Genomic DNA, 23,589 nt, shown 5'->3' on the forward strand with positions numbered 1-23,589 from the left:
TACTGCTATTGAATGGATACCATGAGTTCTGGCATAGACGGCAGCGAAAAATGTACCCCAAGAGGAGAGCTATGCCCATTGGCAAGCAGATTGTCAGCATTTTGTGTTTTTGTTGATGGCTTGTGTATGGAAACACTACCTTTAGCTGTGTTATTTTCTGAGCTATCAAGAATGGCATTTGCTCACATTTAGTGGGCATCGTCCCCATAACTTTGTTTAGCGTTTGTGGAGTTATTTTTCTTGTACACCCCTGAGTTTGTCCTGTTGGTGTAGCCCTTGTAGGCTGAAGTGTGAGTGTTCTCATCACAAACTGTGTTAGGTTTCTGAAAAGATTTATTATTTCTTCATGTAGTGGACATAAGTCTGCTATGGGGATTGTGTCAATGTCTGGATACGGTGTGTAAGCCGCTAAGACTGGCCAAGTTGCTACGTCTCTACCGATCGGACGAGTCTTACTTTTTCTTTTGTGTGTGGGAAGGCGCCTTTAAACCAGTTTATGTGCTCGTGGTAGGTGAATGGAACTTCAATGTCCTCATACGGACAGTATTCTTCTGGTACTTCATTGTCCACGGAAGACATGGCTTGGCAGTTCGGGCTGGACTGTTCCCTCAGCAACGTCGGAATCCAGGAGAAGGCACTGGAGTGGATCACCTCCTTCCTCGCCGGAAGGACACAGAGAGTCCGCCTCCCCCCGTTCAGATCGGAAGCCACCGAAGTCATCTGCGGCGTTCCTCAAGGCTCCTCGCTCAGCCCAACACTCTTCAACGTCTACATGAGCCCCCTCGCAACCATCGCACGCCAGCACAGCCTGAACATCATCTCCTACGCCGACGACACCCAGCTGATCCTCTCCCTCACCAACGACCCCGCCACCGCCAGAGACAACCTGCACGAAGGGATGACAGACGTAGCCAAATGGATGTCGAACAGCCGCCTGAAACTGAACTCAGACAAGACGGAAGTCCTCATCCTGGGATCCTCACCCTCCGCCTGGGACGACTCCTGGTGGCCCCCCGCCCTGGGCAGCGCACCCAAACCAACAGACCACGCATGCAACCTGGGCTTCATCCTGGACTCCTCCCTCTCCATGACCAGACAAGTCAACGCCGTCTCCTCGTCATGCTTCAACATCCTGCGCATGCTACGCAAGATCTTCCGATGGATCCCCACCGAGACCAGGAAGACGGTCACCCAGGCCCTCGTCACCAGCCGTCTGGACTACGGCAACTCCCTCTACGCTGGAACCACCGCCAAACTCCAGAAGAGACTCCAGCGGATCCAGAACACCTCAGCACGACTCATCCTGGACATCCCCCGCCGCAGCCACATCTCCGGACACCTTAGACACCTGCACTGGCTCCCGGTCAACAAGAGAATCACCTTCCGGCTCCTCACCCACGCACACAAAGCCCTACATAACCAAGGACCAGGTTACCTCAACAGCCGCCTCAACTTCTACGCTCCCAAACGCCAGCTTCGATCGACCAGCCACGCCCTCGCCGCCGTCCCCCGCATCCGAAGAACCACCACAGGAGGAAGGTCCTTCTCCTACCTGGCTGCCAAGACTTGGAACTCCCTTCCGACCCACCTCCGCCTGACCCAGGACCACCTCGCCTTCAGGAAGCAGCTCACGACCTGGCTGTTCGAGCAGTAGCGGACCCCCCTCACCCCCCCCAGCGCCTTGAGACCCTCCGGGTGAGTAGTGCGCTATATAAATGCCCTGATTGATTGATTGATTGATGAGGCACAGGGTCAGACTGATTTGCATATTGCCATGTCTGAACTGGGGTGGGGGAGTGAGCTAAAGAACGGTGATGGACAGAATAGACTGTGAGATTGGTGTCCAGACGGAGTCCAGACACCCCTACCGGGAATGTTTGCCTGTATACCTAGCTAGCTCACAGTGCCACTGTAAACTCCTCTTACCAAGGAGAGAATAGTTCCTGGCAATTATCGACCACGACAACTCTGTCCCATCAGGGATCGTAGAAACAGTGCAGTACTTTTTGCTCAGTCACTCGTGCTCACTTTGTTTCAGAGATACACAGAATAAACGTTGGGGACGTTTTCAAAAAACATTTATTGAACCAGCGTCATTCTACCATAAAATAGGTGTGCTGAAACAACCATAAGACAGAAACAGTTTTAAACGATATTAAGCACCAACAGAGTAAATAGATGGTACATTTCTACCATAGTGCTAAAACAATGAGTATATGCAAGCATATAAATACATGACACTAAAAAGGCTTACTCCTATGATGCAACCCTAACTAGATGTACCTAAGTGTACCTAGCATGTATTTAGGTGTAGAGCCACGAATTCCCCTAGGCTGAAGCCAACCCTATTACCTGAAGTGAGAGACTGTGGGACCCCGTTTTGGTCTCGAGCTGGACACCCCGTGAGAGATGGCAGACCACTGCGAGCTGGAGTGCCTGCGTGCAGGAACCTCAGCATCTCGCATCAGTGTGTCACCATGGAAGTCTTTCTCCTCTGCCTACTCTGGCAAAGATATGGTGTATATATACCCAAAAGGGATCACTGACACAGGTACAAAAATATTGACGCAAAAATATCGATGTTCAGTCCTATTTACTTAATGGTAAGTACAAAAATATAGAAAAATAATTAATGTTGTTAAAAATATCGTTGTTAAAAACATGGGGGGTCATTAGTATGGCGGGCGGATTGCTACTGCCCGTTTGGCGGCGGCGATCCACCCTCCATTTTCAACCGCCCGCCTACCATTCCCCCCCGCCAAATTATGATCGCGGTGGGGTCCCTGGCGGATGGAAAGACCGTCCGCTGGTTTTCCACCGGTCGGACAGGCGACTGGGCGGACCAGGGCTTCAATATGGTGGCAGTGTCTGCGTTTGCAGAGTGTTGGAGAAAGGGGGTGTGGCCTTCAAAGACCTCTTAGCATTCCCGCTGTGTGGAACTTATTTGAGATAACAGGAGGAGTAGTTGGCCCCCAAGGATGTCCTTGGAGGGCCAACTATCCTCCTGTTGCCTCGAGTAAGTCCCACACAGCAGGACTGCTGAGACCGTGTAGGAGGCCATGCACCTTTCTCAACCACTCTGCAAACGCGCTTCCCAGCGCACTTCTAGTTAGGGGATGAAGTTCCCTTGGCTTTTGGAGATCCATGGGGTCCAGCTACCCCCTCACCCTGTTATTTCCAATAATGTTATGCAGTGGCAGGGTCCCAAGGGGACCCCAACACCATGGTTTGGGGGTCAGCGTACTCCTACCATGTCCCCTTTTCTTTATTTTCACTTTTTGGGGGAAGGGGGAACTCAAGTCCGAAGATTGCTGCCAACACTTCCTGGTTGAAGTGTTGGCAGCCAATCAGAGCTGTGCATTTCCCTGTACGACCTCATATTTTTTCGTGAAGGCTTCGCGACCAGAGATATATCTATAGTTTTCTTCTTACATTTCTGAAAAACGACTGCACGGATTTACACCAAATAAAAAAAGCACCATCTGCATAACAAGATCTACCATCGAGCCAAATTTGGTGTCATTCCGTCCAGCAATTTGGCTGTAGGTTCGAAAACTCGTTCCTCAGAGAATTAACATTACAACCACACCGTTATTTCGCACCCCTATTTCTCAGTCCTCACTGCACGGATCCCCCCCCCAACTTTCCATGGCACACGGAACCTACTTAGAAATCTGTTGAGGAAAATTTCATGAAGATTGGTCAAATGACAACAAAGTTATAGGCAAGTCAAAAATGCTTTTCCTAACTATAACTACCTGCTGACGTAGTACCAGATGCGGCACCTGGCTTGTAAATATCTCCAGAAATCCATTGAGTCACACACACTCCTTAATGATGATAAACACGTTATTCAAAAGCGCTCCAGCCCCTGCAACGCGTTTCGGCTCATGGCCTTGCTCACGGATGTCGAGGCACCATTGCAACCATTTTTTTTCACAAACAAAGAAATGGTTTCAATGGTGCCTTGACATCGGTGAGCAAGGCTGTTTACAGCCGAAACGTGTACGAAGGGAAACATCGTTTACAACGCACGCATTACAACGTGTGTTATTACAACACATTTTTTACAACACGAAATCCAGTACAAAGCATGTCATTACATCGCATAACCCATTACAACGCATTCCCCAAAGTAACGCCCCCGCAGAGTTAGAATAGTAATTGCGTTGTAATGGATTATGGGTTGTAATGACATGCGTTGTAACAACATGCATTGTAATGGATTTTGCGTTGTAAAACATTCATTATAATGACACAGGTTGTAACGCGCGCATTATATCGTGTCCTATTCGTGTACCATGGTGTCCAGGCAGTAGACCTGTGAACAACCACTCGCAGCATCGTCATCCTTTGTGTGAAGGAAAATTAAATATATATATATATATATATATATATATATATATATATATATATATATATATATATATATATATATATATATATATATATATATATATATATATATATATATATATATATATACACACACACAAATACTCCGCTTCGCTGTATACCATATTTGTGTATGTGGTTATAATTAAGTCAGCATTCCGTGGGAAATGCCTTTTTTTGCCTTGCTAATAGCTTTAGTGTTGTTTAATGAATCTCCATGAAACTTTCCAAAAAGATTCTCCTTTTTGACTAATTTGTGCATGGAAAGTTTTGGGGTGATCTGTAGGTGAGGAACGAGGAAAAGAGGGTGGGGAGTTCCAAAAAACATAATCCCCCATACATTTTCCATATAGTTTTTTTAGGCAGCGCTACCGCAAAAACTGCTGTATGAAATTACACCAATTTTGGCAGGATGTTAGATCTTGTTCCAGAAAGCATGCTTTTTGTGATTTGTGACCTCTTCTCCCGGGGCCAAGTTTATTAAAAAGGGGAGGTGGGAGCACAGCCCCCCTTCCAGAGCATAAAGAGTGCCGGGGACCCCATCCCGTGGGTCAAAATAAATTGTAATGGGCTGAGGGTTGTGCAGCACTCTTCCCTGTGCCCAAATTGGCTCTGAGGCCCCATCCTCCGGGGCAAGAAACGTATCTATTAGGAGGGGGCATACTGCCCCCTCCCCGAGCCTGAGAGGCCCTGGGGAACCCATTCCCTGTGGCTAGCTCTTTAACTGTGCCCCTGGGAGCCCACCCCTTAGACACAGTATGTTTCCAGGCAGGGAAAGTAGTTTGTTCTCACCCGGCAGGAGCTTTCCAGTGGTGTCCGACGCATATTAACAGTGGTGAGGCGGGTGGAGGGCCAATGGGGGTAGGGAGCGTTGTGGGGAGGACAATAAAAAATAAAACTTACCTGATGCTGCTTCTGCTGCCTTACGACTTGGAGGTCCTCTACTTCCTGGTGCTAGCATTCTCTGGGACAGCATCATAGTCTTCCTGTGCAATCCCCGCGCTGCTCTCATGCTGCATAAGAGCAGCGTGGAGATTCGCTCAGGTCTGTGCTCTTTCGCCAACCCGGCTGTGCAATGCGTTGGGTTAATAAAATCTAACTGCGCATGTCTGTTTGGCCAGCCTAAGACAGTCGGCCAAACAGACATGCTCAGTTAGCAGTGCACATCACTCTGCCCCCCTCCCATGGCTCGCCCATCCCCACACCCGCTGGCTCAGCAAGCAACTGAAAAATAAAATGATTCATGCTGCAGTTCTCAGACGTCCTCTCTGGTCACAGGGCCCTTGGTACCAGGGGTAACTTTTCAAAGAACTTACAGGTGGTCTAGAGGTGTGCCAAATGTGTGTAATTTAAGGTACAGTTCTGGGAAAGAACACAGGCGCTGAGGCCTGGTTAGGATCCCAGCACCCAGTCAGTCAAGTTGGCATCAGGTATCTGGCAAAAAGTTAGGGGGGTAACCATGCAAAAAGGGGCACTTCCCTACACCTGGTCTCTCTGCTTCATGCACAAGCACTTTTAACATGTGCTGCCTGCTTTGGGGCCCCTGGAACTACGCAGTAATGGAGGGCAAAATTATGTTGCAGTGTTGACTAAATTATGCAGCAACAAAAAGGCTAAAGCGTAATGCAGTACATTTTCTGATACTTTAGTATTTTGACATTTTTACACATACTAGCAGTCGCTGCAAAATGTTTGCCTCATTTTTACCAGCGTAACATACAAATGCAGCAGTGAGAAAGGTGACCAGCCAGCCTTTGTAAAAAGCCTTCCACTTCGCAGCAACACAAGTCAATTATTTTTTAACTTTTGATCTGTTTGAGCTACAAATTTTTTGTTAAAATCGTCAGATTATGCAGCAGATTTGATATTACGTGCCAAATATGGGGGAGTCATAATTATGTGAAAACATTTGCAGACTAGGATATTTTGCCATTCATGTTTGAACTGCTCTTATTTAAAAAGGGAGGAGAAGTGCTGATGGCAGAAACTGCATAGCTTGAAGACAAATGGTTCGTGATTCCACTTTAAAGCGCATTTGGGGCATTCTCTGATGGATACCTATCCCACTTTGTGAATATATTTTAATGCCAATAACTCATATTAAACCTTAAATAAACATGTGTATCCATTGGTTGAATTAAATAACGTACTAAGCTGTAACTGGTTAGTGAAATACCAAACAAATACAAAAAATTGGGATGTGTTTGCTCTTTCTGGCCACACTTCTGTCTCCGCCCACTGACCCACTACTCAGGTTTTTCCCGCCCTCTGATTCTCCACCCACAGTTCCCCAACTTTTTTTCCCCACTTCAACCACTGCCAATAGTCCAGTCACTCGTGATCGAAAGCCACACCACTGGTGGGGGCTAGAGCAGAGGCTAAGGTAGACAGGGGAGGTTAGGTTTATCAGGGTGGTGGCAGGCTCGTACAAACTTTTTGTGCTAGGGATTTATTTTCTCTTGGGAACATAGAAACGGGTTGTTTATACTTTATCACATTTTAGGCTGCATTGTTGTGTGTCGTACTTTTTCAGATATCAATAAAGATATTTAAGTCTAAGGATAGTACTGTGACAGAGAGCATGACCGGCCTTTATTAATTTTTACAAATGAGATTCATGAGTGGGCAGGGGCTTGACAGCTAAGCACAAACTTGACACCATCACTCCAGTTTATGTTCAGTACCTGTCTCTCAGCCTGGACAAGGGGTGGTGATAATCAAAACTGCAAAAAGGGAAGTGCTGATGCTGAAAGCGTTCTGGCCCATTTAAAACAGTGGGTTCAGGTAGTTTGGTGCCTATAAATTATGTCTGATGGTTACTTTGAGATTAATACTCACTTGCTGCATTTGTTGAAAGAGGAATTAGTAAGGTATTTGTTTTACTTCTACTTTATCAAAGGGCTTTGTGTGGTTGAGCCCGTTGTTGACATTGCGGTGGGAAGGGTTCCGTCCGGTCTTTGGCAGTGCTGGAGGGGCACTGGTAGTGTGAAGACTAGAGTCATGGGCTGCTAGCTCACAGAAGAGGGGCTGACATTGTTGACAGAATGAGGCCTGGGCCTGACAGCACCTGAAAATATAAAGGCTGAAGTGGGTGTTGCCTCCTAAGTTACCCTGATGCATATTGAGATGGGCGCTTATAGTGGGTGTTTCTCCTGGTTGGTGCACTTTGAGTGGTGCAGACAATGAGGTCCAGAGTCGAGGTGATGTCTCTTGAGCCTTCGTTTCAGGTTCAGAAACAAGTTTATTTAGACATTTGTCCATAAACCATTCTAAAGAAAAAGGCAAGCTTAACAATTAAAACATTTAAAACAGGCAAAAACATTTAGAAGAACCCCCCTCCTAACTCCCCTACCCACCGCCCCTCCAACTCACTACGTTTCATGATAAAAATTTTGTTTTACAGATCGTAAAAAACAAGCAATTCCAACCGCCACATCGAAATGACGTATTTCGGACAATAGCTCCACAGCTTTATTCCTATGGAGAGCATCATATTTAAAAACAGAGGTCTTAATAACTTGATTTTATTTGCCAAATAAAAGACACAATCCATAAGAATATGCATAAGGGTACATTTAACTTTCAGAGGGCAGGGGCAGAGACCACTATTAATCTGTACCATGATCCTGTGTGGGCGGGAGTAGATTGGATTACATCCCACCCTAGCCCTTAGAATTGAATTCCTCAATACTGGGTCTGGTAGCCGTGTTAGATAGGGAAAATGTGGCAATCGAGAGGCTGATTGATATTCTATTCTTTAGATACAACAGGTCGATAGATTCTGACGCCACAGAAGCTGATTCCCTCTGTGCTCGTTTGCATGGAAATGGGAGCCAAGATTTAACTGTACCACTATTTATATGAAGGTTCCTTAGTGCAATTATTCTTGAGCCTTGTGTGCTGTAGCTTATAGGAGCCAGGGCCAACACATGAAAGTATTGACTACCTATGGAGTACACTATGGTGTCAGAATAATGTGGGTGAGTGTGCATCATTGTTGCACAACACGTGCTCAGTAGAAGCCTCAGTAGCAGAACAATGATGTCACATGTTAGTTCTGTCTGAGATATAGACCGACCTACTCATCGTGTACAGATACTCGAGTAGATGTGACAGATGTGCTTCAGACAGTAGAGTTAACTCTTGTGTTATAGCACTCTTACATATGGGCGTATGATGGAAAAGCTATCACTTAGATTGTTCAGATAGTACAAGTGTGTCCATCAAGCAGCAAAGTTAACTCCCAGATCACAGAGATGTTAAACAGCAGAGTTAGCTGGGGTTGTACAATTATTACAGACAGGCGCCTCAGATAGCAGAGTTATTTTTAAAATACACATATACTCAGGTATGCACCTCAGAAGGAAGAGCTAGGACCCAGGGTGAACAGAGACTAGATCAGTGGTGGCTGGCCTCTACAGGGATGAGAGGGGGTTGTGGGGGAGCGGACACATAATATAATAACAAAAATTAAAACTTACCTGGAAACGACGCAATATTCTCCTCCGGTCCTCTTATCTCCACTGGAACTGGCAGCAGCAACTCTCATGACCAATTAGGGTGCTGCTCCCATGCAGCAATTATTGTATTTATTTATTTTATTTTATTTATAAAGTTTTATATAGCGCGAACAGGATCCCAAAGGATATCAGAGTGCTTTACAAGTTTCAAGTTTCAAAGCTTTATTCGACAGCATTGTCATAAAAGCATTTTCACCCTACTCTATACATAATAAATACTATTCTAATTTACAACAATTAAAATACACATTAAACATACAGTGCTGTCGGAAACATATTTAAAATGTACAACCGCTTAAAAATAGAAACCTGATGCAAAAAATGAGTAAAAAATCATCTAGAAATGTTCTGCTAATTTTAAACACAATTCATTTAGATAAAGTGCTGGTGCGTATAATCCATGCCCAGCCCAAGTATTTGGCTAGTGCAATGGCGAGACAAGGGGAGCAATTTGTTCTTAGAATTCTAAGCGCTTCTTGATGTAATCTAGTCCCTAAATTTCTACATGCAGGTTTTAACCATCTTTGCCTTGGAGCCGCATAAAGGGGGCAGGCGAACAGAAAATGTGGAATGTCCTCAACAAGATCCTTGCAGTGAGCACAAATGTTAACGTTACCAGGGGACCATTTTAATGTAAATGCATTAAGCGGTAGACAACCCACCCTGAACTGAAAATACATCTTTCTGTCCAATGGTTTTGTGATCAAGTCCCAATAATGTTCACAGGTTGGGACTAGTTTATGTTCCAAATACTGGGATGTTAACACCGAGGGCTGATTAGATGACAGAACCGAGCTGAGTATCATGTCCCAGTACATTTTCTTTAACAAATCCTTGGAGGGAAAAGCTGCAGGGTCAGTAATAGTCCATAAGTGGTCAAGATGCAGCTTGTTTAATAGATTCCTAATTTCTTTTAACCACGTAATTTTATGGAACCGATCAGAGTTGACAATATCCATGAGTGCAGCAGCTTAGTGGCCCAGTTCAGGCGTAGTCTTTATGCGCCTCCAAATTAGTGGTGGGCGCAGCCGAGCCTGGTCCTCAATTTTTTTCCTCCCTAAATCATAGAGGAGAGTAAAAGATGGGGTACTCTGCGAGACGCCAATCTGCCTGCGTAAAAATGTATTATCTGCAACTGTCAACCCATTGATGTTAGCGAACCCCCATAGTTCTGCTCCATAAAGACATGCACCAAGAACTTTCATGCTATAAATCTCCAAAACAGGTTGGATAGGTTTTGTCAATGAAGATTTATGTTTCTGAGCTATGGCCCCCGACAGCTGATGGAACTTTAAAACCGCGGAATCAATATGCGATTTCCACTGCATATTCCCCTGCAGATTAATACCCAAATATGTAAAGGCATCCACCTCTTCTAGAATGGCCCCATTAAAATACATTGCCCCCTTAAACGACTTTGCAGGGTTCATATTCATGAACTTGGTTTTTGCAGTATTTAATTCCAAGCCCCGAGTCCTACAGAAGTCCCCAAAGGCGTTATTTGTCTTTTGTAGCCCACTAGGCGTTCGCGATATCAGCAGGGTATCATCCGCGAACATGAGTACCGGGACCCGCACCCCATCTAGGATAGGGGCATCAGTTGGTGATTTCCTAAGATGGTCCACTACTCCATTGATATAAAGAGAGAATAAGGTGGGGGCCAGGACACATCCCTGTCTCACCCCACGCTCTACGGGGAAAGAATCAGTGACTTCGCCCTGTGTCCCCCATCTAATCTTGGCGTAGTTGCCCTCATGCCTACGCACTAGTAATGACAATAGTTCAGGGCTAATTCCAAGTTCGCCTAGCACATTCCATAGTTTTTGCCGCGGAACTAGGTCAAATGCCTGTTTTAAGTCTACAAAAACAGCAAACAATGGACCGTCTGCTAGGGTAACATTTTTCCAATACAGGGTTAGAAAGTGAAAAACCTGATCAATGGAGCTGGTTAGGGGGCGAAATCCAGCTTGGTATGGCGAGAGGACTCCATTTTCATCTATCCAGTCTTGTATTTTATTTTGAATCATTCTACCCATCAATTTTTGCGCTGAATCGATAAGGCTGATGGGTCTGTAATTAGATGGTAAGGCCTTATCTCCTTTTTTGAAGACTGGAATGATCTCTGCGCCTTTCCACGAGGCAGGTATTGCTGCTCCTTGTGCTATAGAATTCGAGAGCCAGGCAAAGTACAGGCACCAATTATCCCGGTCCGATAAAAATACATCTGCCGGTATACCATCAATGCCCGGTGCCCTCCCTCTTGTCACCCCGTCCAGTGCTACACTTACATCATTTTTTGTAAATACTTCCTCTTTGTAGAATACTATGGGCGGGGTAGGTTGACACTCAAGGGGCTTTGTACAGGAGTATTGCGGCTTAAAGAAGTCAACCCAACATTCTTTTGCCACATGATTTTTTGGACATTCAGCTATTCCACCCCTATCCCATTTTATAATTGCCCAAAATTCTTTTTGTTGTTTAGCTGCACAAGCATTCTTTAGTTCCTGCCACTGGCATTCATCCCACGATCGTTTTGCCCTAATCTGGGCTTTTCTGTACTCATCCCTAGCCTTCAGGACTTCTTCTCTATTTTTACTTCTTAATACCACGCTTAGATTCTGTCTCGCCCTTCTGCAGGCTTGATCATACCATCCTGCCATTTTCAAAGGATACACGCCCTTTTTCTGCTTGACTTCCTTTAAAAAGAACCCCTGTATCTTTAGAAAGAATTTGGGATGTGCCTCTTCAATTAGTTTATAAAAATCAGTATCGTTGTATCGATCCTGCAAACTACTCCCTTCATTTGCCACCACCACTTTTAAATCTTGCAGTTTTTCAGGCCTATCTAACAGTGCAGCCCACTTTATATGGCGTAGATTGTTAGTGGAGATTAAATCCAGGGGCAGAAGGCCCATACCCAAGCCTGGCACTGTTACCCCATGATTTAATTGGAAGAGCAGACACAACGGGTTATGGTCACTCTCCACTCTAGGGGTGACCCTCATGTCCCTAACCCTGTGCCAGACTCTGACATCTACAAGGATGTAATCAATCCTACTACTTGCCCTGAGGTTGTCAAAAGTGGGAGCACCATGTAGGTCTGAAAGGGTGCGTCCATTTGCAGCCCTCAACCCCCTGGCTAAGCACATGCTCTTCAATTGAACGGCTGCCTCAGACCATTTCTTTATCGGGGGTAAGTCTAGCTGCGGTATTCCCCATTTGGCATCCTCTTCTTGGGAAAGTTCACTATCTTCAGGACCCAAGGGTTCAAATGTGGTATTCACATCACCCCCCACCATGATTGTAATGTGCTGTGGCAGGACTTCCATGTTGTTATCTAGTGCTGTTACCACATCTGAACCTCTACCCCCAGGAACTCCCCTGGCATAAATGTTAAAAAGGGCCATCTCGGAACCATCCCCCCAAGTAATCACAACTGATAGTATGTCGCAATTATTCACGGGCCTTACTCTTGTGGTGCATTGTAGAGATTGCCGTACCCATATAATTAACCCCCCTGATGGACGCCCCTTGGGGTTCTTTTTTGCAGGAATAAAAAAGTTTAGAAACCCTTGCCGATGGACAGGGAGCACCGCCCAGGTTTCCTGTAACATGATTATATCATGGAGCTGAATGAACTCCCCCCATTCTGGGGACTCTAGTTTGCTCGAAATTCCCGCCAGGTTCCATGATAGGAGTTGGAGGCCCTCTTTAGCTAAGCCAACCATCTCTTCTGGTAACAACAAATTTTGACTACAAAGAGGATATTGTAGATTAAGTGGAGGGCTACACGCCCTACGGTCATTGGGACAGCTGGCAGCAGAGGCTAAGTACCTGACTGGACCATGCTCCACCTTGCCCCGAGAGTGTTTACTCCCTTCTACTAATTTGATGGCAGGTAGAGAGATGAATTTAGGTACTCTCCTCTCTACAATGACAGCCTCTCCAGATTGAATGTTGGCTGTGCAATCCATCAAGTCACTCTCCCTCTCATGCAGTCAATCACACTCGTTTAAGCCTGATAGGGCTGAAAATCCGTTCTCCAAGGGCATACCCCAGCTACTTTTGGCGTCAGAGCGCTTTACAATATGATGGGAGGAAGAACATAACTGCAATATCAACATCTGGTAGAGATAGAGAAAAAAAAAGACTGTAATGGTCGCAGAATGTGGGACAGTTGTGCCCAGGAGGGTAATACAATAAGCAGGTGTACACGGGCAACAGCGGGGGGGGGGGGGTCACAGTGTGCATTAAAGATGCGCCACTACAAATGGAGGTACCATGATAGTGGGAACAATGTCAACGAGCAAGTAAGAATTTGTTCATTGAACATGAGAGCAATGCCTTAATTGGAGGGAGCGGCCTCAGTCAGCGCTCTACAGCGATGTCATTAGACTGTGTTAGAGCTGTGTAAAGTGCGCACGTCTTGAGAAGGCCAGCCAAAAATGCTTGCACACTTTAAACAGTGAAATAAAAGAAAAGGAAGGGTCTAAGGGAATTATTTACCGACCCAGCCTTGCTGTCATCCCTTAATACTATGAATACCAACAATGAAGACAGCAATGGGTCAAGAAATTTTTACACTATCTAAAAGATTAACTGTGTATGTTAAAGGTACCACCGCTCAATCAACTGGAGGCATACTGTGGTGAAACAATATTCCCATCAGTTTACCAACCTGTACCGCCCTACATCATTTGGGATCCTTCGCCATGAAGGAAAGTGGTTTTACCCACAGTAGATTAAGCAGGTTGTAGCCAAGTCCTATCTAGTGTCTCACAGATCAGTAGGGTGTATAGCTGGCATCAAGAGGTAAACTGAATAACAGTGCAAAATGTGAAAAAATAATGAGTGCTAAGTGTCAATATGTTAAAATCGGGTAGTGGGAATGGAAGAGCAATTTTATTAGTTCCTACCCACTCCCAGAGATTAAAAAACAGTACATAGTAGTATTAACAAATAACTACCAGAGTTGGTTTGTGGTCGACATGTTTCTGCATTAAATAAGGAGCCAATTGGTCTCCTATTACTTCATCAGGACCAAGATTTTTGCTACTGTATCGAGTGAATGGTGATTAAAAAAATGTAAAACAATATCACCTGAGATTCGCCTGTTGTGATGATTCAGGATCACCCAATGTCAATGAACGAATATACAAAAAAGAGAGAATACACACATAATATTTTAGACAGTGAACATACAAATGCCACATATGCATCATTTAACATTTGCCAACTATTTTCTTGATCAAAAATGTTTTCTCAGAATAACTTTATGAACACCATATTCCTGTTATGGCACGAGCAAATTGTTTGTAATTACCACTCACCTAATTGTTAGGGAATGTATACTCCACCTCACCCGGCTACAGCTCAGGTAAAACGGGGCACCGCTCTATTAGAAGGGAAGAAAGGGGAGTAAACATAGGGGAAGGACTAGGCGCTGCTTTATATACATACGTTATAACTCAACTAGAAGAATTACTGATGGGTTCTAAAAGTGTTGCATCGTTACACTTAACTCAAAACTGCTCATGTGTCCCATCGATATGCATAGGGTTACACAAGAGCAGCCATTTGTCAATAGAAGCCGATTCTATACAATATACTCGGTTTGAACTTCAGATGACCGAGCGTGTTGGTGAGACGCTAAGATGCGGGCAATAGGGCCTGTAGGTGTTACGCTATCTTTTTTTTCTTTTTTTGTATTTTCTTTTCTCTTTCCCCTCGCAATTTTATCAAACCTCGGACGAGGCTGTTTCCGTGTTTCATGCCAGGCCATACGGTCAAAATACCAAACCATTAAAGATGTTAATAGCGAGACACGGCGAGAGAAAGGAGACTCCCATCGAGTCCAGTTTAATTCACGATACCTCCCTAAAGTACAAGGATACGGAGACGGCGCTTACCTGTCCGTCGGTACTCCGGACATCCGTCTAGGATGGGCCAAGGTATTGGTGTTGAAAAAGAACCAAGCTAGGGTCTGTGTGCATGGAATAATCTGCTCGTGCCATAACAGGAATATGGTGTTCATAAAGTTATTCTGAGAAAACTTTTTTGACCAAGAAAATAGTTGGCAAATGTTAAATGATGCATATGTGGCATTTGTATGTTCACTGTCTAAAATATTATGTGTGTATTCTCTCTTTTTTGTATATTCGTTCATTGACATTGGGTGATCCTGAATCATCACAACAGGCGAATCTCAGGTGATATTGTTTTCAATTTTTTTAATCACCATTCACTCAATACAGTAGCAAAAATCTTGGTCCTGATGAAGCAATAGGACACCAATTGGCTCCTTATTTAATGCAGAAACATGTCGACCACAAACCAACTCTGGTAGTTATTTGTTAATACTACTATGTACTGTTTTTTAATCTCTGGGAGTGGGTAGGAACTAATAAAATTGCTCTTCCCTTCCCACTACCCGATTTTAACATATTGACACTTAGCACTCATTATTTTTTCACATTTTGCACTGTTATCCAGTTTACCTCTTGATGCCAGCTATACACCCTACTGATCTGTGAGACACTAGATAGGACTTGGCTACAACCTGCCTGATCTACTGTGGGTAAAACCACTTTCCTTCATGGCGAAGGATCCCAAATGATGTAGGGCGGTGCAGGTTGGTAAACTGATGGGAATATTGTTTCACCACGGTATGCCTCCAGTTGATTGAGCGGTGGTACCTTTAACATACACAGTTAATCTTTTAGATAGTGTAAAAATTTCGTGGCACACTTTAAACAGTGCCATACCAGCCCACCCTCCTCCGTGCTGCATGGCATTCTGCTGTCATTCGCCAGTGTCCCGCCCCCGTCCTGTTGCTCTGTTCAGGACGGGGAAGAAAAATAAAATGGTCATAAATTACCATTTTATTTTTCAGAGGTTTGGAGGGATTTTAAGTGAGGGGACTCTCTTCCGCTCAAACAGAGGAGCCGCCCCTGGATAAGAGGCAGTCACCTCATAAAGCTGTTATCCGTCAATTCACTGAACTGTAACAGATGGGAGAGCTGTAACTAGGGTAGTGCAGGTTATAGAGGGCGATCAATGCCTTATAAGCAGAACTAACAATCAGATTACCCAGATGGTGTACAGCTCAGACCGCTGAATTTATCCTTGGGGTACATCCAGGTTACAGACGTGCAGCTCACATTTTAAAAGCTGTCTCCCAAATTACCCAGATTTTAGAAACATTCCACTCAGACCCCAGAGTAATGCCTGAGTTGCATAGATATCTCATTCAGTAACCCAGATAACAAAGATATTCAGGGTACATACATATATCTCAGAGCTGTCCCTCAGATACCAGTCAGAGGTAGGCACCTCACCCAGTAGAGCCGTCCCTCAGATTAACTGAATGTCCCAGGAGTGCACTTCAAGGCATCCGTGCTTCTGTCAGCAGAGCTACCCCGTACGTTGCACTGATATATGGGTCAGTAAATTAGAGAACAGAGCTTACAGGTCAGCACTTCAGACAGGAAGTAGTGCATTCACCTATGCTGCACCGATGTTAAATGTGTACCTCTTAAACAGTTGAGCTGTCCCCCAGATTTAGAGCTCGGATAGCAGCTATTACTCTGGTTACATTTTGGTTACAAATGAGTATCTCGTAGCAGAGCTGTCCTGTAAGGTGTAGCTATTAACCCAGGAACTTTAGGCAGCAGACCAGACCTATCCCTCAGGATATGCAGATGATTGAACTAGTAATGTGAGGAATCAGAGCTATCCCTTATGATGTACACTTGGACGCTTCCAGCAGCAGTTACAACATAGCTGCAAATGTCTGAACATTATTTATTTATGCCTAAAGATTATAAAGCTGCCAATACTCTGCACTTTTCTAAATGAATGACTTCAGTGGCGGCTGGCCTCTACTGGGGGGTTGGTGCGCTGGCAAAATATAATTAAAAAAAATAAAAGTTACTGAAAGCGTCACAACGTCCTCCACCAGTATTTTCTCCACCGGGACTGGCAGCAGAAACTCCTTTGACCATTAGTGCGCTGCTCTCATGAGAGCTAGAAACAAGGGGGGAGTTGAGCCCATGGGACAGAAGGGTTAGCTGGGCCAATTGAAATTGAAACAAAAAAGATTTGCCTACCCTTCATGTACTTTCAAAGTTTTGCAGTTACTGAAGCAACAATGGTAAACACGTTTCTTCTGTTTATCATAGACATTTATTTGTCATTCCATTCATGCTTTTCATTTTTTTAAAACATATATGCATGTGGAAAAAGAGAGAGTTGCCTTTTCACCTTCCACTCACATACCACAAATAATAAATTGTGTCCATACAAAACAAGTGACTTTATACAGTGAAAATATTTTTGTTAAACAATATGTGACTTATATACAGTGGCAAAAAAAGTGTTGATACTTGTCAAAACAAATATGCAAGATGATGATTCCAATCGTGCATATAGCGCTTTTATAACATTAATACATTGTGAACAAAGTTTTTTTAAAACAAAATGAAAAGACCAGTTTGTCTATTTGAAACAAGCATAAATCTGTGCGCCTTGTTTTACTACTAGGCTTGTGCCGACGCGTTTCGAGTCCGGACAATGAATCGCCAAACTCTCATCAGGGCTTTATTGTTCTGATCTAAAAAATGAAATGTTTTGACAACATTAGAAATGAACCTATCTCTATTTGTGAATAATGCACTGTCTACCGTGATGTCAGTAGGGGTACCTGAATGAGTGGTTTCGTCTTTCAATGTATCTCATAGATTTTTAGGAGCGTTGTGGCCATCCAACAAGAACCTGCAGGAGGACATATTTAAAACATTCTCAGTGTCTCGCTTTATTTTTGGGGACTGGTACTTGTCATGCATACAAGGGAGGAGTACATACCTACAGAGGGTGGGAGTCAGTTAATGCTCCTGAACCTTCGTGAAATCACGATGTAGGTCAAAAAATTGGGGACTTTCTTGAGAATTTCTGAAATTCAAAACATTTAGGTTTTCAGGTTACATGCCCATTCCTTAGTCATTGTTGTGAATGTGCCACAAAATGGGAGTAAGACGTAATGGTACCTGAATGAGTCTTTAGTGCCTCATAGTGTCGCTGGGGGTCGCATAAATACACCCTGCTGTGCAGATAGATTGTGCTTCAATTGCTGTCTGCAATAAAATAAGCACGATATTTTGAGTAAAAGGTTCCATTGCTCATTTCATAATTGTGTGTGTTATGTTTGAAAAACTCACCGCAATTATGCGCTCATTTTCCTGATAATCAGTCTCTCCTACCAAACGCCATTTCTCCTTCACCCATTGTTTGCTCAATTGGTGTTTCTATACTGTCATGTGATCAATCATGTGACCTAGTATCTTCCCTAAGGATTGTGGGATGTGTAGTCCCTCCGCTTTATCTCTGATGTGTTTTCTTTGGATATGAGCATTCAAAACCTGTTAATTTCACTCATGCTATTCAATCCACTAAGTGCGCTGTTAAATTTCATTATTAGATAGGCCTCCCAACGTAATAATGTGGTTTCAATCTCAGAAGAACTCAGAGCGTTTATGACTGACAACACAGTCCACTGAAAATCGTTTTCTCCATGTTTTTCCTCCATAAAGTGTTCCACCATGGGTGCAGTGGACACCTTATTTTTTATGCGTGATCTATGCTGTGTGATTCTCGCATTTACTTGCTGATTAGTCTTGCCTATGTATATTCGCCTGCAGGGGCAGCGGATGGCATAAACCACGTTTTTGGTTCTGCAATTAGTAAATTGCTCATGTTTCCACCTTATTCCATTATGGGCAAATTCTATACCTTCAATCGTGTTACTGCAAGCCACGCAATTCCCACATTTGCGATGGCCTTGTATGGGTTTTAGATTCCATTGGGAAAGCAAATCACTTTTTTGTTTTGGAATAGAGACATCTGCTCTCACTATTTGCTGTCCAATGCTGGTGTTTTTCTTCATGGCGAATATTGGTTTTTTTAGGGGGACCTCTAGGTTCTCCAATAGGTGCCAATTTCTCAGCACGATCTTCTTAAATTGATTCGTTTGGGGGCCAAAAGTGGTTACACATACCAATTTTTCAAGTTCTGATTTTTCTTTGACTTGCAACAATGTTTCTCTGGGCGTAAATCTGGCCCGCTTTTTCGAGTGGTTCAACAATTTCTTCGGATAACCCCTTTTGATCATTGCTTCACAAAAGACCGAGGCATGACTTTCGAAGTCAGTCAGTTCAGTGCAATTTCTCCGAATACGGAGAAGCTGTCCATATGGGACATTTTCTCTTAAACTCTTTGGGTGCGAACTCCTGAAATGTAAAGTAGTGTTTTTATCAGTGTCCTTTCTAAACAATGATGTTTTGAGTTTCTGGTCATGTACACTCACTTCCACGTCTAAGAAGGTCATTTTTATTTTGCTGGACTGGATGCAAAACTTTATGTCACTATGTCTGGTGTTGAGCCAGTCATAGAATTCATTGAGCTCAATCTGGCTCCCCTGCCACAAGAGCCAGATATCGTCAATGTACCTCAACCAATGTAGGATCTGCGTCTTATAGGGATTATTGTGTTGGATAAACCTTTTCTCATATTGCGCCATATAGAGCACCGCCATCTCCGGCGCATAGGGACAACCCATAGCTGTGCCCTTAATTTGAACATAAAAGTTATCTTCGAATTTAAAATAGTTGTTTCATGAGAGCAGCGCCCTGATTGGAGGGAGTGGCCTCACTCGGCACTTCACAGCGCTAATGAGGCTTTGGGTTACTCTATGTCTTAAGACAGCTTGGTTAGAGTTGTTAAAGTGTGCATGCGTAGCTGGCTGTCTCAAGACTGCCAGACAAAAATACATGCGCACTTTCCACAGTGCCAAGCCAGCCCCCCCCTCCTCCCTGGTGGGTGACATGCTCAGCAGCGGCCCCACGCCCGTCCTGACGCTCTGTTGTGGACGGGGAAGAAATATAAAATGCTAATACATTTTAAGTGGCGCGACGTTCCTCTGTTCCAACGGAGGAACTGCCCCTGATTTTGATCGTTGAAGAGCTTGTTGAATGCACTGTGCCCTGCCTCTGTGACATACAACTACTTGGATGAACAGTTTTATGATAGGCTGGTGGCATGAGACAAGGGGGACAATATGCAGTTCAGTTGGCTGTCATGGTTATTAATACATGACACATGCAATTGTGGGCCAGCAGTAATATTGTTCTTGTTGCAGAATTATACCTTGATTATTTTGTTTATGCTAATTCCTATTTGGTTGAGACAGCTGCTTTTTTGGTCCTTTTTTGTCTTTTCTTCAAAGGCGTGTGTTGTGATTAACGGTGCATTCAACTATATTACAGTGTGTGAGACGCAAGCGTATTGAGTGAGATTTAAGGTGACTGAATGATCTTTTTATGTGAAGCATCACTCCTGAGTTCGGCATCAGGCACGATTTGTTTCTGGGTAGGAGTGGCCTCTTGGATTAGCACATCCAATCACTACTTCAGTGCAGGAACAGTTGATATGCCTAAGGGTTCATGGATTAACGTTTATTTGAAGCTACCTTATGTGATGTTTACCGATATTACCATGGCAGATGATGGAACGTCAATACATTCTCTCTCTGGATCATTGTTGTGTGAAATTATTAGCGACTGCGTTGTACACCAATGACTTAGCACTTTGATATTCCACATTTCATCACAGGGTGTCACTGAGGGCTACAACGGCACCATCTTTGCCTATGGACAGACGGGGAGTGGGAAGTCGTTCAGCATGCAGGGGATCCCAGATCCACCTTCACAGAGAGGCATCATTCCACGAGCCTTTGAACACATCTTTGAAAGCATTCAGGTGAGTATGGATTATCAGAACTAAATTATTCAGCTGTGTCTTCAGAAGCAGTTTTATACCGGTTTCTATCTCGTACTGCTTTCAATTCCCATCACATACCATATGCTAGTCTTCTTATCTATTTTAGTAATATATTGTCTGCTTTAGAGCAAACTCCACCTATCCAGATTTCAGAGGGTTGTACAATGAGTTGTAGAAACAGAAGTAAAAGAAGCATGGGCTGGAGTTATTAAACCATAATTAACAAAGGGGGTGTAGGCATTTATTGAGTAGAGCATACATTTAAAAAAAAGTTGTAGAGGGGGCGTGGCCAAGATGGAGACCTGACCAGACGTGGAGTTCTGAGGCTTCCCGCCGTGGCCCTTCGCTCCTAGTTTTTCTCTGCATGCAGTCCCCTACAATGCGCTGAAAGTGGAGGCGTTGACAGTGGGGATCCGGCGGCAACCAGAAATAAAGGTTTAACAGGCCAACAGTTCTCCGAGACACCCCCCAGCTGACCTGTCGGGATCTGGTGATCCCGCGTAACATGGCGCCTTGGTGCTGAACTACTGAGGGCAGCGACGTGCGGCTCCACTGGCCTGGAGAGTCGTAGGGCGGCACGAAGACAGCAGTAGACCTCCGTTTGGAACCGGCCATGAGTGCTGAGCGGCTCCGGCACGGACGGAGGTGAGCGCTGCTTCCGCGGTCAGCGCAAACCTGGCAGCAGTGAGGACAAGCCGGAGGCGTGAAAATCGAGTGCGCTCCTCCCCGGCCTAGCCACGCCAGTCCAAGATCCAGCAGGCGTACAAGAGGCAGGGGGTGAGTGGGGCGAGAGCCAGGCAAGACACAGGATGACACGGTGCTCGTAGAAAAGGGGACTACCTGGGCCCCCCAACTCTGCATTCCGGACGTGGCAGAGATCCTTCACGGGCACCGCGAGACCGAGGCGGCCCCCGACTTCAGAGACTGCCGCGCTTTGCAGTTAACGGTGAGCTGCGCGCTGCTAACACGGGGAGGTGGTGCCCGGGTGATGCTGCGGGGTGATTGCCGAAGGGCACCCGCCTGATCGTCCTTAGCCACTCCACCGATCGTGACTCTGCAACAGCCACTTCTCAATCACCCCCGCACAAGGAGCGTATCTCGGGCTTGAGAGGAGGAACCCAGCCTTTGAGCAAGGCACGCTGGACTGAAGCGAGGCGGAGCTGAGCAGCCCGAAAATCGAGGGCGCTGCTCTGCAGCCTAGCTATCACAGCACTGGGCCCCAAGGCTACACCCGCCTGATCGTCCTTAGCCGCTCCACCGATCGTGACTCTGCAACAGCCACTTCTCAACTCCCCCTGCACAAGGAGCATATCTCGGGCTTGGGAGGAGGAGGAGCCCACCCTTTGAGCAAGGCGCGCTAGACTGAAGCGAAGCGTAGCTGAGCAACCCGAAAATCGAGGGTGCTGCTCTGCGGCCTAGCTATCTCAATACTGGGCCCCAAGGCTACACCCCACGTTTGCAGCAACCGGCGGGAGCGTGGGTAATAGCGGCACCACCTACGTGGTGTTGATCACGCGACGGGCTCATGCATTCCACGCCCTTCAACGAGCAGTAGTGGTTGCCCGCTTGCCACCAATGCACCCCGGCTCCCGCGTGCCTCAAAAGACGCCCATAGTGCTAGTGCAAGGGTAATTGGTGTGAGCCCCAGGACTGTCCTTTTCAGACCACTAGACCACCTTTTTAGGCCCCTGCACCTGACACCCTCATGGGCACCATTAAGGCCCCCGGAGCAGCGCGCTGGAGCAGGTGAACGGGTGCGGGGCTGATCGGAGGTGAACCGTCGGCGCATCAACAGTGGGGTTTGCGTGGCCGGAGTTTGCTTTCATACTGCTTTGACACAGGAGAGGGCAGTCAAGCCTTGGGGACAGTTATTGAGAATTCTGCTGTTCATCTCAGGACCCCTTTTGGACAAGTCCCTACTTGTGCTCCTCTTCTCAACGGCCGGACCCTCGTCGACGACCCCCACGCTATCTAGCTCAAGTCCTTACCATAGCCCATCGGAGAGTGATTATATAAAGACTACTCCTCTCTCTGCTGGGTCCCGCGTTGGCCTGCTACAGAATCATCCTTCGCACGGCGAACCTGTAGAAATCCACCCAGCTGATACCATGATTGGAGCTGCTGCCACGACGAGGGGGCGCCATCCACCCAGTACAACCTGTGCTGTCCTCATCACCTTGGCCAACATGAGGAAAAAAGGAGACCGCACTTTGAAAGAAGTGCTTGCCAAAGGGTCAACTTCTGGAGATAAGGGACACCTTACATCCCCAGTAACTAATCCACCCACGGGACAGGCAGAAGGAGAGGTACCCATCACCCAGGCATTCCTTGAGACCCTGTTTAATACCCTCCGTGAAGATTTTCAAACACTGAAACAAGAAGTGGCAGGGGAGGTTCGAGAAATACGCTGGGACGTGGATGAACTAGGTGAACGTGTAGCAGTCATAGAGAATGAAGAACAGTCTAAATCAGAGGAAATAGAGCAACTACAACAAGAAGTCCTTCGCCTTAAGGATGAACAGGTTGACTTGCAGGCTCAAGCGGAGGACCTAGAAAATAGATCCCGAAGGAACAATGTCCGCGTGAGAGGTGTCCCACTGCAAACAGAAGGGACGGACGTAACCGGATACCTCCAGGGCCTCTTCAGGGAGATTCTGGGTGTCGGCCAGGACTTCGAGATTCGCAATGACCGTGCCCTCAGGGTAGGTTTGAGGAGGAGGGCCCCAGCTCCCCTGCCTGACATCTTGGCCTTCCTGCCAGACTTTTCCCTAAAGGAGCGTATTCTGAGAGAAGCTCGATTGAAACAGCCAATCACTTACCAGGGGCACGCCATTGCTCTCTA

The 23,589-nt window shown here is 45.6% G+C and overlaps 1 protein-coding gene across 7 annotated transcripts in view; it reads left to right on the forward strand.

Moving 5' to 3' along the window:
* KIF17 (kinesin family member 17) overlaps positions 1–23,589 on the forward strand; it is a 542,173-nt gene that overhangs the window by 81,540 nt on the left and 437,044 nt on the right. For all 7 annotated transcript variants that reach the window (XM_078642580.1, XM_078642577.1, XM_078642579.1 and 4 more), the window contains exon 2: positions 20,580–20,726. In XM_078642580.1, coding sequence (XP_078498706.1) covers positions 20,580–20,726 — 147 coding nt within the window. The remainder of the gene's footprint in view (positions 1–20,579; positions 20,727–23,589) is intronic.

The sequence above is a fragment of the Lissotriton helveticus genome, chromosome 5_1 (assembly GCF_964261635.1).
Source record: "Lissotriton helveticus chromosome 5_1, aLisHel1.1, whole genome shotgun sequence".
Classification (NCBI taxonomy): Eukaryota; Metazoa; Chordata; class Amphibia; order Caudata; family Salamandridae; genus Lissotriton; species Lissotriton helveticus.